We start from the raw sequence: 13,698 nt of genomic DNA on the forward strand, positions 1-13,698 counted from the left end.
CTGAAAACCCACCCTTCTGCTTCCCCTCTTCTCCCTTCTCTTAATGACAGGCTCAGCACAGGGGTGGACATGGCCAGGGGCAGGGTGAGGCACAAAAGCCCAGTCCAGCTCAGTCCAGTCCACCTTTACCGGGTGCCCCCGCTAAAGGGACATGGAGATGTCAGGTTGCAGCCATGCTGCACATGCAGAAGCCAAAAATCCAGGCAACCTTTTAGCAGACTGTATCACAGGAAACTTCAAGGCCAGGGATTTTAACCATTTTTGGAACTACATGGAAGCTGAAAAGGAATTACAAAGATTACCAGAAAGTTGCATTTAGAAGGCAAAAGTGACAGAAACATGCATGAAGTCCTATGGTGGAGTTATCACTGCACACTTGTCATAGCTTCTTTATACCAGAAATGCAATAAAATATGGGTCCCACCTCATTCAAAGTGATTCCATGATTCTCAGTGGACCCTTGCACCTGAATGCTGCAGCACATAGCAAGATATGCCACTTCACATTTCTGCCTGCAGTACTCTCTGAGCAGGACTGGGGCCTCTGTCTTCTCTCCTGGGGTTGCAGAGAAGCTCTGAGGGTCTCCGAAAATGCCACCCCATGCAGCCATGAGAAGGCAAGTAATTTTTCCTCGCTCAGGCCCTCTACCTATGCTTTTTTGTGTATCAGGTGCTCCTTTCAGCCCCACAGCCCCTTGTAATGCCAGTGATAGTGCACGCATGAGCAGCTATCCCAAAGGTATGCAAGAAATTCAAAGGATGAAGTCTAAACTTTCTCTTCCTTCTGTGATTCTCATGTTGTGTGCTCAGCTATTCCACAAGCCTCCGTTCCACCCTTAAATATTAACACAGCTATTCTCTTGCTGTGGGATTTCTCATTATCATTCAAATAAATGATTAAAACCACCATACCGAGCAAGTGCAACTTTTATAACTATATGAATCAGCACCATGCCAAACCCTTAAAGAACAGTAAGTGTCTAAGTATTTATTGCACTTTATTGCTTCCTGGAGCGTTTAAAAGGAGTTGCTAACAAACAACCATTGACACAGGCTTAAAAGTTTTCCTTGGATGTACTGAGCCATTCTGCATTTCAAAATGCAGACTTTCTTGCTTTCCCAGCAACTTAATGCTAGGTCTTTGACAAAAAACTTCATGGATTGTCCGGCAAATGCTACTATTTGCAGTGGTACATCTTGTGTGTTACCAGAAGATGATTTTAACCGTACTTTGAGTACGGTTTTAAGTACTGTTCTGACGATCATGCTGGCTTTGGTGATGTTCTCCATGGGTTGCAATGTGGAAGTTAAAAAATTCTGGAACCACATAAAAAGGCCCTGGGGTATTTTTGTGGGTTTCCTCTGTCAGTTTGGAATTATGCCTCTCACAGCTTTCTTGCTGTCACTGGCCTTTAACGTGCTTCCTATTCAAGCTGTCGTGGTGCTAATCATGGGATGCTGTCCAGGAGGCACAGCCTCCAATATCATCGCTTACTGGGTGGATGGTGACATGGACCTAAGGTAAGAGCAGATGTTATCTAAATATTCATGTGCCTTTTTATATTGTCAGCTTTGTATTGGAAAGGACTCTCTGCTTTTTTCTTGTCTTGGTCCATGTATTATGCAGCTTCCTTTTTGTAGAGATGCTTAGTTAGTATAACAGTAGTAACTACAGGCAGACTAGAATTATCCTTAGATCTTGAGCATTTGTTAGAAAGAGAGCATAATAGAATTGTGTATATTAGAAATTGTCTTTATTGTAAATCCTCAGATTCTGCAGAAAATAGCATTGAGGAAGACCTCTAAAATACTAGGATTATGAACTCTCTGTCCAAGTTAGCATATATTTGTGATTTTGTTTCTCCAAGATCTTGGGCAGCAGAAAAAAAATAACAATGAATTTTAGAACTTGAGTCCTGTGTACAAAAGAGCAGCTATGCAATCATTTTTTTCAAATAATATTTCTTCAAAGAAACAACCTGCAGAAAAATATTTTCCCTCCTTCTGTGTTCTGCACAATGAATAGATGGGCATAGTTTTTCTCCTTGGAAACTAATACAGATGAAAATCACTTGTGGTAATTCTATCTGCTCCTGGCACCTTCTGCAGTCTTCAAACAGAGAAAATTTTACATGCTACAAGCTACTGAATAACACAGTCCTCCACATTGGGGAAAAAAAAAAAAAAAAAAAAAAAAAAAGAAAAAGCTCCTTTGTGGCTAAGTGTGTTGGTCTCAGTCTCAGTGACTGGATGCTCAGAACTCAGAAACAGATACGTAAGGCACCTGGCATGGTCTTGGACATCAAACACACTGCAGAAGTCAAACCCCCTCTTGATGCAAATTCCATGGGGGGTTCATTAACTCTTATAATTTTTAAAAGTAAGCCATCTTTTTTCTTTTCATATCCTGATTACTCTGCTCTAAAATAAACAAGATCATTTCTCTATTTCCCACAGAGTAACGTAAATTGGGGCATTCATTCAATTTATCATATGCCAGTCTGAACAAGAAATGGAAAAAATAATAGAAGTAAGAAAGTTGCGGAGCTAGGGCAAATTGACTAAGTATGTTAATATTTGTGGCTTTAATAAGACATTTTTTCCATCATTTGAAAACAGTGAACTTTTCTGTCACATACAGGTGTTAATGTAATACCTGCTTTCAAATTATGTATGAAGTCAGCTCTGTTAATCACCAGCTTCCTCGCTATGGAGGAAAAACCTATATTAGACACTTTATTTCTATAAATGAAAGTCTGAGAAACCTCGGATGGAAAGGCATCCAACATAACTCTTAAATTCTGTCCTAATCTTTCCTTGGAAGAATACACTGAACTAAACTGTGCTTTCCCAGGTCTGTATAGTCAGAATCCAAACTGATGATTCTATAAATATGAGTAGAATTTATATCCTATGACAGTGGCAGCGGGTAAGGTAAATTGAAAATACTTACTAAAGATTATTCTTCAGGTAAAGACTTTTACCTTAAGATTTCAAGGGCTTTTGATAAGGACCTTTGTGACAGTAATTCAAGGACAGAGGAAACAGGAGGTACAGCAGAGAGAGCAATGAAAGTATCTTCAGTTCTTGATAGAACAGTAAAAGTAGCTTGACTGGTTTCTGGAGCCAGCACAGAATTATAGAAAGCCTGCCCATCACATCAAAGTTTTGATTTTAACTGATATTTTTTGTTTATACATAACAAGCCATCACCATTCTCTACCGTCCTGCTTCAAAACTTCCCAGTGCAATTACACCACAAGTTAGAGCAGGAATTAATTTTATACTATTCGTATAGTGAATCACAGGGAGGTGAAGTGTGAGGTTTTATACCTTTCTTAGTTGCTCAGACCCAGATGATGTCCTCTAAAACTTCCCATAGGGACACCTCTTTTCGACATCTCTTGGTATTTCACAAGAATGACCACTTCTGAATCACCATGTTCTCTCCTCCACAGCTCCCATGAGAGCTGCTGCAAACACAGAGGTTGGGGTTAGAGAATAGGCTGTCTTTGGAGAAGGATGTAGATACAGCAACTGTAGGAATATGTGCGGTCACAGGAAACTTGAACTCTTTTATCCATTTGGAGCTTTATCTAATCTTAATTGTAGACCATAGATCTTTTTCCTTTGTGTTTAAGAGCTCCTTTGCCAGAGGCTTCTACCAAGTTACATCCAACAGCAGAGAAACAGAGTCACAAGAAACAAAACTAACATAGATATTTCTGTGGTTTCTGTATGAATCCTTCCAGATTTCTCTGGATGTTCCCAGTTTCTGGGACAGGATGTGTAGCTCCTTTTCTGAGGGCAAGCTACACCAAAGAGCAATCAGAAGTGAGGCTCATAAGCAAGTTTCCAAAATCTCCCAAGTAAACCCCTCTCACATTTTTTACCTCATAGGAGAGTGATTTGTAAGCATCCTTTTATCTATGCTACTGAGAATCTGACAATTTCCTCCCTCTTTAACTGTCTTGCTTTTTCCTCCTTCATTCTTCTAGTTGAATGCACATTTTTCTACAAGGTATATCATGCTCCAAGGATTCAAGGCTTTATGTTTTAAAACAGAAATGTCTTGCACAAACTGAGGAAGCAACAATGCTTATACTCAGCTTTGTAGAGGAATTCTCAGCACCTACTCTTTGGCCTAGGGCAAAACAAGCCAGAAAAATGAATATTATTACACTGCACTTACTAGATGAAGAATCTTTTTTGTTTGTTTTATGCTGTTGTCTTTGGAGTGAAATTCTAAAATACTCCAGAACTACTGATAAAATGGAAAGCAGCATCTGACCCAGCTTGACTTTCTCAGAAGCCAGTGGGACAGTCACCATGCAGACAGACTTGCAAACAGACCTTCCTGATGGCTGCCAGCCTGACTGCCTCATTTGCACCGAAACTTATTGTTCTGTGTCTGCAGAACATGTTGATATTTATGGATTTTTTCCTTTTTTTTTTTTTTTTTTTAAGCAGAAGCCATTCCTTCCATTTAGCTTTTTTCTTACTTGATATATGGATAAATTGACCGTAGCCAGCAGCATTTCTTGCCCATCCTTTCATAAGCTGTTAAATCATAATAAGATAATGAAAGAAGTATATTCTAGCATGAGACAAACTGTCACTTTAACCAATTTCTTTGCAGCATCAGCATGACAACTTGCTCCACATTGCTTGCAATGGGGATGATGCCACTCTGTCTCTTTGTTTATACCAAGATGTGGACTGATTCTGATGCAATTGTACTCCCCTACAACAGCATTGGTGAGCCAAGTGAACCAGCATTTTCCCTTCTGACTCTCCTTTATCCTCCTTCTAGTAACAACCCCCTTTATATCTTCACCATCCTGCAGAGTCACAAAGAAATTACACCATTTTTTTAAAAAAAATATTTATTTTCCAACTTTCCAATGACTTCAGTGAGAATTATGTACCTAGATCATTTCAAATCATCCACAGCTCTGTTGAACAAAGACTTTAAGTCATTATAAATATGGTACAGATATTTATCACAAGGTTCCACATGCTTTTCTTTTTAAATGGTTTGGAAACTTCGATGGTACTGGGATAAGAATATAGAATAATTCATACAGGAATAACTTCTTTCCCTGGATGAAAGCATTTGTAACAGCTTTAAGGCACAATCCTGCAAAGTGCTAAATGCTGAGGCCATAATCTGGCAAAGTACTTAAGCACATGTGGATAATTAAGCAAGTGATTAAAACTGCTGAGTCTTATTGAAAAGCTGCAATCTACACTACCAGGAGTGGCTTCATTTGACTTCCTGTCAAAAATCTCATCTAGCTACAAAGAGAAAATAGTCAAAGTATTTAGAAATACATGCTCCAGTGCTTTGCAGAAATGTGGCCCTGGTGCTTATCAAGTTCTGTTCCATGTTGTGGTAATCTAACAAAGCCAGCAGAGTCACTTTCATATTCTTCAATTTCATTTCCCATTGTCCTGGAAAAAAAAAAAAAAATGTATATTGCTTGTGCTTTCAAAAAATATACCAGAGGGGGAAGGCAGAACAAAAGAAGCTCTAAACTGGTTGTTGATATGGTACAGTAACGAAACACCTGCAGACAAAATGAACATTTAATATAGCTACTCATCACAGGATAGTGGTGATTAGCACACTCAAATTTCTGTCTGCCTTTTTGATTCAGGTGAATGAACATGTAGCTCAGCAGAATGGCAATTACTTCAACAGGTTGCTAAAGATAACAGACTCTGTAGAAAAGCAAACAGGCAGGTGTGGGGAGAGTGTTCGTGCACTGGGGTGCGCATACCAGAAACATCCCCCCTAGGCATGCTCCATAATCTCAGCCCCTCTACATGGTGCCTGTTCTCCCCTCATGAACTTCTGCATGATATGTGGGCTTATCTTTTTTCTTTTCTTTTTTTACAGGAATTTCACTGGTAGCTCTTGTAATTCCTGTTTCATTAGGAGTGTATGTTAACCACAGATGGCCTAGGAAAGCAAAAATCATACTTAAGGTAGGATATATAAGGCTGAAGCATTGGTAATTATAGACAAATTATGGAATCAGTGGCACCACTGAAGCAGCACATTGCTATTCATAGTATTAGTGTCTGACTTTATAAGAGCCTTGAAGTTTTCAGCAGAAAACAAATGAGACGCTGTGGAAATATATTGCTTTCCCCCTGCACAAATGTGCATGAGTTGCATACATTATTAGAAGCTATCATCATCTAAAGAGCCTGCTTTTGTCTTTGGCTAGAACTATGTTAGTAATTGAGTTCAGTTTATAATGTAAACTGCAAATTGGAAGGAAAATCATTCAGGTCAAATGGATAATTTTTCCCGCAAAATAATAAAAAAAAATGGAAACGTTCTGGATCATACAAAAATATTTCTACTTTTAAACCAGTGTTTCATTTTTGGCTATTTTGAGTGTGAAGTCAATTTAAATATGCATACATACATATATACATGTCAAAAATGTGCCAACAGTTAAGAAATCTAACAAAACTATTTACAAATTCAACTTTATTTGCAAGATAGTTTCAGAAGCATCAGAACTGTATGTTTTGGCAAAAACAATTCCCACCAAAATAGTACATATAATAACTTATCTACCTTTACTGTTAATAGAAAATTAATCATCCTGACCATTGCCCTGCTAAGTTCAAAGTGATTTGTAGATGTGCTGAGTACCCTTGGCCTTCGCTGACCACCCTTAGTTAATATATTTTCTAAGTTTTCTTAAGCAAAACTAACCTGGAAACTGGTTATTCTACCTGAGTTATCAGCTCAGAAAATATAGAACATAAATAAGGTCCTTTTAAGTCCAATTAATTTATTTGAAATATTAACTTAGAGTGTTGTATTTTCAAATGCATTCACAGCTTACTTATGAACATGGATACTGAGTGCTGGTTTCAAAGCTATCCTTTATAGTCAGTTAAGGGAAAAGCATGGAGGGAAACGCACATGAGAAGGTTCTCTTTCAGCAAAGCACCATTTCATTCTTGTTCATGATGAGTGTGTGAACAACCCACAGTAGAATCCATTGCCAGTTTGCTTGATGTAGGACACTGAAACATCAAGTGAAGATTGAGCCATAGCTGTCAGATTAAGGTACAGATGGTGAGAAATGGAGATAAGAGCACAAAGATAGTGTGCCAAGTGAAACAGAAGAGTTTGTCGTGGTCAGACCATGTTTCTTTTTCCTAGGTGCATGTTGTTAATAGCTCAGTCAAATAAAAGTACTTGTTCACTCAGTGCCCTTAAAAAGACTTCAGCCAGAGACTGATGAAGTCAGTTCACTGGGAATACACATTTTATCTGAGAAAAGGATGTCTCCTAAGCTTAACCACAGAAATCTGCTGGTGAGACCTCTTGCAACATATGCCATAAAAGAAGACATTTCACTTAGATATTGAGAAGAGAATGAGTTATTCCTTTCTTTAGCAAGCAGCAGTGAGGATCTCAGTACATTCAGCCACAGCAAATTAGATCAACTCATTGACTATGTCTATGTAGAAACACATGATCTCACAGCCAGTTGTCAAACACAATATTTTCAGCCACATTAAAGATTTACTCCTCTGCTTGGCAAATAATTTACTAGCACTAGCAATCTGGCATCTAGCAAACACTACACTATGCCCCAAAGTGTGACTGCTCAGGAAGTGGGGAGGAAAAGTGCATTATACTAGTTATTAAGCTGATGGTTTTCCAATAACTCTGGGAAAGATCTAACCTTGTTCACATCACACATGTGGGATTGTTTTTAATGTTGAGTTTTATGCACAGCTATAGCCAAAGCTTCAAGATTAGTTTTACAGATATGTGCTATAGATACCTATAATAGCTGTGCTTTGATCTATATCTGTAGTCACACAATCAAGTGCATTGTACAACTCCATTTTGGGGAAAATGGAAGCTATATAATGTGTCTGCCTACCATGAATTATGTCAGTATATAAATATTACAATATTTAATATAAAAGTATGCCAGTTTTATGTTTGATATTTAATATAAAAGTATGCCAGTTTTATGTTTGATAAGACGTCTTTATTCACACAGTCCTTCTTTCTCCTCGCAGGTTGGTTCCATAGTGGGAGCGATCCTTATCGTGCTCATTGCTGTCGTTGGGGGAATACTCTACAAAGGCTCCTGGATTATCTCACCTAAATTATGGATCATTGGTACCATATTTCCAGCAGCTGGCTATTCTCTGGGATTCTTTCTGGCCCGTGTTGCTGGTCTGTCTTGGAACAGGTATAGATTTCTCTGTGAAATAGACCTATAGTCTTATTTCTGTGAAGTCATTTCTTTTTAACAAATAATCAATTCTGAGAATACATCCTAAATGGTAACTCTGCTACAGGATCACTTATTCACCAACCTTTTTGTAAATAAAACTATTAATGCGCATGCACATTTTTACCTACGGATTCTGACTACTATTTCCCCCAATATGTCATTCCCACAAGTGCCCATGTCCTGCACTTGAAAGGAAGTGGACAGAAGAGACCTAACTAACAAAAGGGTTGGGGCTGTGGTAAAACTTTGCATGAAGAATCAACAACCCACAATTTAGAGCATCATTGCAAAAGAGGGTGATAATAAGTATTACTGAATATGACATACATGGCTTGAAGGGGGAGAACAGTCCTCTGCAATTTCTGAATTGCCATAAATTGTATGTGTTCTGGTTTTGAAAGCTGTATGATTTGTGAGCTGAAGGATACCATTTTCTCACTTACCTGTTACTGTGTGGTTCCTTCTTTTCCAAATTCTTAATAAATCATAGAGACACACAGGCTGTTGTTTCATGACTGTCTTTGTATTATTCCCTTTAGATGTCGTACAGTGTCTCTGGAAACAGGCATGCAAAACACTCAGTTATGTTCAACGATAGTACAGCTCTCCTTCAGTCCTGAACAACTTGAATTGATGTTTACATTCCCGCTCATCTACAGCATTTTCCAGCTGTTGTTTGCACTAATATTTTTAGCAGGTAAAGTATAGATATTTTCTATGATTATTATTGTCACCTGTCTCATTTTTAATGCACATGGAGAAAACAAGAATGGACAGCTGAGAGAGGAAAATAATGAAATGGTAAACAATAAACTTTATAATGACCTTAATGGCTACTGAACATCACCACTGTGCTGAGCCATGTATGGGAAAACATAAGGATCAATTTAAGATCTGGAAGACCCCTTGTTTTTCAGCACAATGGAGGGATCTCCATTACCTACAACCAGAATAAGAACAACTTGAGCACAGGATTGTTCTTACCATTTGATGAGGAAGGGCAAATGTGTCTTCCACTAGAACCCTCTACCACTCCAGTGTGCCTGGGCTTACAGCTGCACACCAGGACCATCCCCAAACGCATGCACAAACTTACCCTCCTATCAGGGGTTAAGAGCATAGGCATTAGCTTCACAGCTAATAGGAGGAAAAAAAAAGTCTTTGATTAGAAGTAAAGGCCCCTTTTTCTCCCACATGTACTTCATATGTATTGTACTGCTACAGCCTACTGAGGGTCATGACTTTGCCCCTGTATCTCCCACCTAAAACCAGCTGTGAATATTTAGCTTCCACTCTCAAACCAGCTGTCTAACCAGGCATCAAAAGCACTGCCCCAGGGACACAACCTGAGAGGTATACCCCAGTTCTTACCTCTGTAGCTGGCAATGGCATGAGGACAAACTTCTTTGCCCCACTTTGTCTCTGCTTCTGCCAAACAGGATTCATGCAAAAGTAAGATACAGTCTCACAGACCCAGCCAACTGCCCAAAGGCTTCCCAAGAGACAGACAGTACTTTAAAAGTTATTACATGCAGTAGGAATAGAAAGCAGTCAAGCATCAAAAGAAGAATTTAAAACGTTTTCCTTGTTATTTCCTAAGCATACTTTTTTTAGTGATGACTGCTGTTGACATACAATAATTAAATCTGTCTTTAAAGAAACTCTGTCTTGAAGTGTTGAAAATCTTAGCAATATAAGGTGGGAAAATTTTCTATGTCTACATGCTACTACAATATCTTTCAGGTCATTGTTATACCTTTATTTAATATTAAATATTTACCAATTCCCAGGCTACCGTGTTTACAGAAGATACCATGTCAAACCGAAGACAGATGTTGAGAAAACAGAAGAAAAAGATGATTCAAAATCAATTTCATCACATGCTAAAACAAATGGAGGTTTTGTATCAAATGAGACAAAATAGACAATAATATCTCTGTTCCCATCAACTGAAAATATATAAGATATATGGTTTACTTAAACTTCTTTTCAGATGCTGTTGCTTTAGGGAAATATTTGGCAAAACAAGGAGTTCTATGGATATTGTACAGTGAGACTTTAAAATGATTAACATATGAAAGATTTCTGCTTCAATTTTGAACGTGGTTTCTGCCACAATTGCACAATCTGTTTTGGAAGCTAATTCCCTAAAATATTTAATGTTTTATTATGGTTTATGTAAAGAAAGAAAGGCAGAATAAAGGTTGTCTATTGCTAAAAAAAAAAAAAAAAAAAAAAAATTTACTTTACTGACTCAGGGCCATGATCCTGCAAAACTGTCTACTAGTCTCAGCCCTTGTACCAAAGAGAAATCTTGCAAAAGTGCCTGAGCAGCAACAGGAGTTGATGTGGAAGATCCGATGAAGCTATTGGACTTTCACTGAACATGAATCAGCCATGAAATTGAAACAAGCTAGTAATGAAATAAAGTTTTGTTTAGGTCAGTCTGGGCACACTAAAGTCATTGCACTGTACTAATTGCTTGAAATGTTAATTTATTCTAAAGTAATAAGTTTAACAATGCAAGGTACCTTACAACTCCATTTTTTTTTGCATGAATTAATATAAAGCAACAGCTTTGCATCTTCAGTCTGAGTCTATTAGGTGCTGGAAACATGAACAGAGAGATAAAGCTTAGGGCACAAGCCTAGGGCAGTTTCAGTGACAGCTCTGTACAAAGGCTGAATTTGGGGAAATGTAAGAAAAGAACAGCTTCTGCACAGAAAGGGAGGCATTTGAAAGTGGAATAAAATTGTCCCTGATTCATCCAGGAGTACATTCACCACTGTAGAGACAAGATAGCAGTGTTTGCAGATAGTCATATATTTCTGTGATTTTATGAACTCAGTAAGTTTGAGCTTACCACATGTCCATGACATTACCACATGTCCATAACTACACTGATGTAGTTAATGACTGTATTATTTTAATTATATAAAACACAGACAGAAATAATTGGATGGAAATATACATTATTTGTCTCTGAAAATTCAAGGCATGTGTGGAAAACTGTCCTAAGTGTGTGGAGAAAGTTAGCATAATTTTAAGAGAACTAGCACAGTATATTTTTGCAGCTGTAATTTTTTGTGGATACATTCAGGAACATTAGTCCTGTAGCTCTTATGCAAAGAAAACATCCAGAGAACTTCAGATGAAATAAGTGAGAACTTGGCTGACCAAAAACTTCAAGAGTGAGCCAACTATCAACACTTGGAAACTATACATCTCTTTGTCATATTCAAGTGGACCTTCTGAGGTGTTGTGAGTTAAAGTGGCAAGTTTTCTACAAACAAAACTGAAATTGTGGAATTTAAGTTCCAGACATGTAGCTTTCCACTGCTGCAGAAATGTGCCCAATATTAAACAAAGGATAAATTATTTTTATATACCATATGTGGTGGAAAGGGCCTTGAAATATTCCTGAGTTCTGAGAGGCCTGAAGCTGCTTTGCATTCAGGGGGAGTTCAGAAGGGTCATACCTCCAAGAAGGAGTTAACACCTAGCAGGAGCTAGCACATAACTAGGCATGATATGTTTCAGAGAATAAAGAATAAACAGAAAGGTGGAGTTAAGTCTACTATGGAGACTTTACGGAATTATAAATGTGAAACATCATCTTCACTGAGGAAAGAATAAGCTGCTATTTGTGACATCTGTGGTTAAAAAGGCTAATGTCTTTGTCTTGCTTCTATCTAAAAATGAGCAGCAGAGGTTCTTTAGGATAGTGTCTGTCTTACACACCATGCTGCTCTTCTTTCCCCATACTAAACCCCAATATTTTAAGCAGATTTTGAAATTGTATTGAAGAATACTAGTTTGTCTTGCTTATAGTATGTATGTGTATGTATTTAAAGCAACTGTATAAACACTGAACTGAATAAAGTCAGAAACTATTTATAATTTTGCCCACTGGACTAATTTGTAGTGGAAAGAATTAAGACAGAATCCTAACAGGCAGGCAAAGTTTATGGCTTTGAGATGTAACAAAAATACATAAGATTATGTGTAAAATGAGTATGTTTAGCTATGATGAAGATTAAATGAATGTGTGACATCTGATGCCATGTCTGATATACATTTTTTAATGTGTATGTGCAATTAGGGCCCCAAATGAAGTCTGGAGGTTGCAGTTTCGGCAGCCATTACAATTAAAACTAGCTACAGTTGGATGTCCCAAGCTTTATATGAAGCAAAGACAGCTCAAAGTTTTTGACCAACATATGACTCTAGAGCACACCAAACTTTTGTTTCAAAACCCCGTAACTTGCAAATGTTTTCAGAGCCAGGGTTAGATTGACATAACAGCTGCTAAATATCCAGCTGCAGGAGTCTGGGCAGCATCAGTGTTCATCATGGATGCAGCTGGGCTGGGCTATCTCACAGGCGCTTTGGGGGGAGCTGTGTCCTCTCCCTGGAGGTCTCCAGAAAGACGTTGTGTGCCTTTGGATTTTAGCCATATAAATGCTGAGGTGTGAACTTATCAGTTGAAAGAGGCTGGTGGCCTCTGGCCTCGCAGTTGCAGTTTTTTTCGTAATATCAAAACAAAAATCTCAGCTTGTAGAGATCAGCTGGCTTAACCCACTCATGTCATCTTTTCTCACATCCTCCGTCATGAAAATCCTTTCAATGAAAGGCAGTATTTTCTCGCAGGTAACTAGTGATAGGACTAGAGGGAATGGCCTCAAATTGCACATGGGGAGATTCAGGTTGGAAATTAGGAAAGATTTCTCCTCAGAAAGAGCAGTCAGGAATTGGGACGGGTTGCCCAGGGAGGTGGTGGAGTCATCGTCCCTGGGGGTGTTCAAGGAAAGTTTGGACGTGGTGCTTAGGGACATGGTTTAGTGGATGACATTGGTGGTAGGGTGATGGTTGGACCAGATGATCTTGGAGGTCTTTTCCAACCTTAATTATTCTGTGATTCTATGATTTAGGCAACACTGCTTCTTGAGCAGTCTTCTAGCTGTTTAACCAGCCTGTGGATGGGACGTTGCAGGATGTGCAGTTGAGAAGTGCAAAGCAATGACATACAGGCTAACAGATGCTTGATCCAATTAACATTTACAAGTACTGGTAATTGTGCATTTACCAGTTCAGGCTAAAAAGTTACATTGATGCTTTGACAGGTTCTAGGTTACTGCAATGAATCTACTTTTAGGTAGTCATTCATGTCTTAATTCTACTGCAATTCTGTATCTCAAGCCAGTACAGGCAAAATGAACTGAAGTATATCTAAGGATAGGCATACCCTAAAAGTCAAAACAACAGCTGAATGATTTGTCTCATCCCAAGATCTGTGGTATAAGGGCTGCAACAATGCAAAAATCACACTTGCCTAACCGAACTCTGTATCTGTAAGTCTGGGAATATCCTCTAGTCAGTGAAGATGAGGAAGCACCACCACAGTTAATCAT

General features: G+C 38.4%; 1 protein-coding gene across 1 annotated transcript; it reads left to right on the forward strand.

The window, feature by feature from the left end:
• The first annotated feature begins 1,098 nt into the window (after positions 1–1,098).
• On the forward strand, positions 1,099–11,309 carry SLC10A2 (solute carrier family 10 member 2). Its single transcript, XM_035335868.1, has 6 exons — positions 1,099–1,520; positions 4,639–4,757; positions 5,902–5,990; positions 8,067–8,242; positions 8,827–8,984; positions 10,078–11,309. The coding sequence occupies exons 1-6, from the start codon at positions 1,099–1,101 to the stop codon at positions 10,209–10,211; spliced, it is 1,098 nt and encodes a 365-aa protein (XP_035191759.1). The 3' UTR covers positions 10,212–11,309.
• Positions 11,310–13,698: the final 2,389 nt, after the last annotated feature.

The sequence above is a fragment of the Oxyura jamaicensis genome, chromosome 1, assembly GCF_011077185.1.
Source record: "Oxyura jamaicensis isolate SHBP4307 breed ruddy duck chromosome 1, BPBGC_Ojam_1.0, whole genome shotgun sequence".
NCBI lineage: Eukaryota > Metazoa > Chordata > Aves > Anseriformes > Anatidae > Oxyura > Oxyura jamaicensis.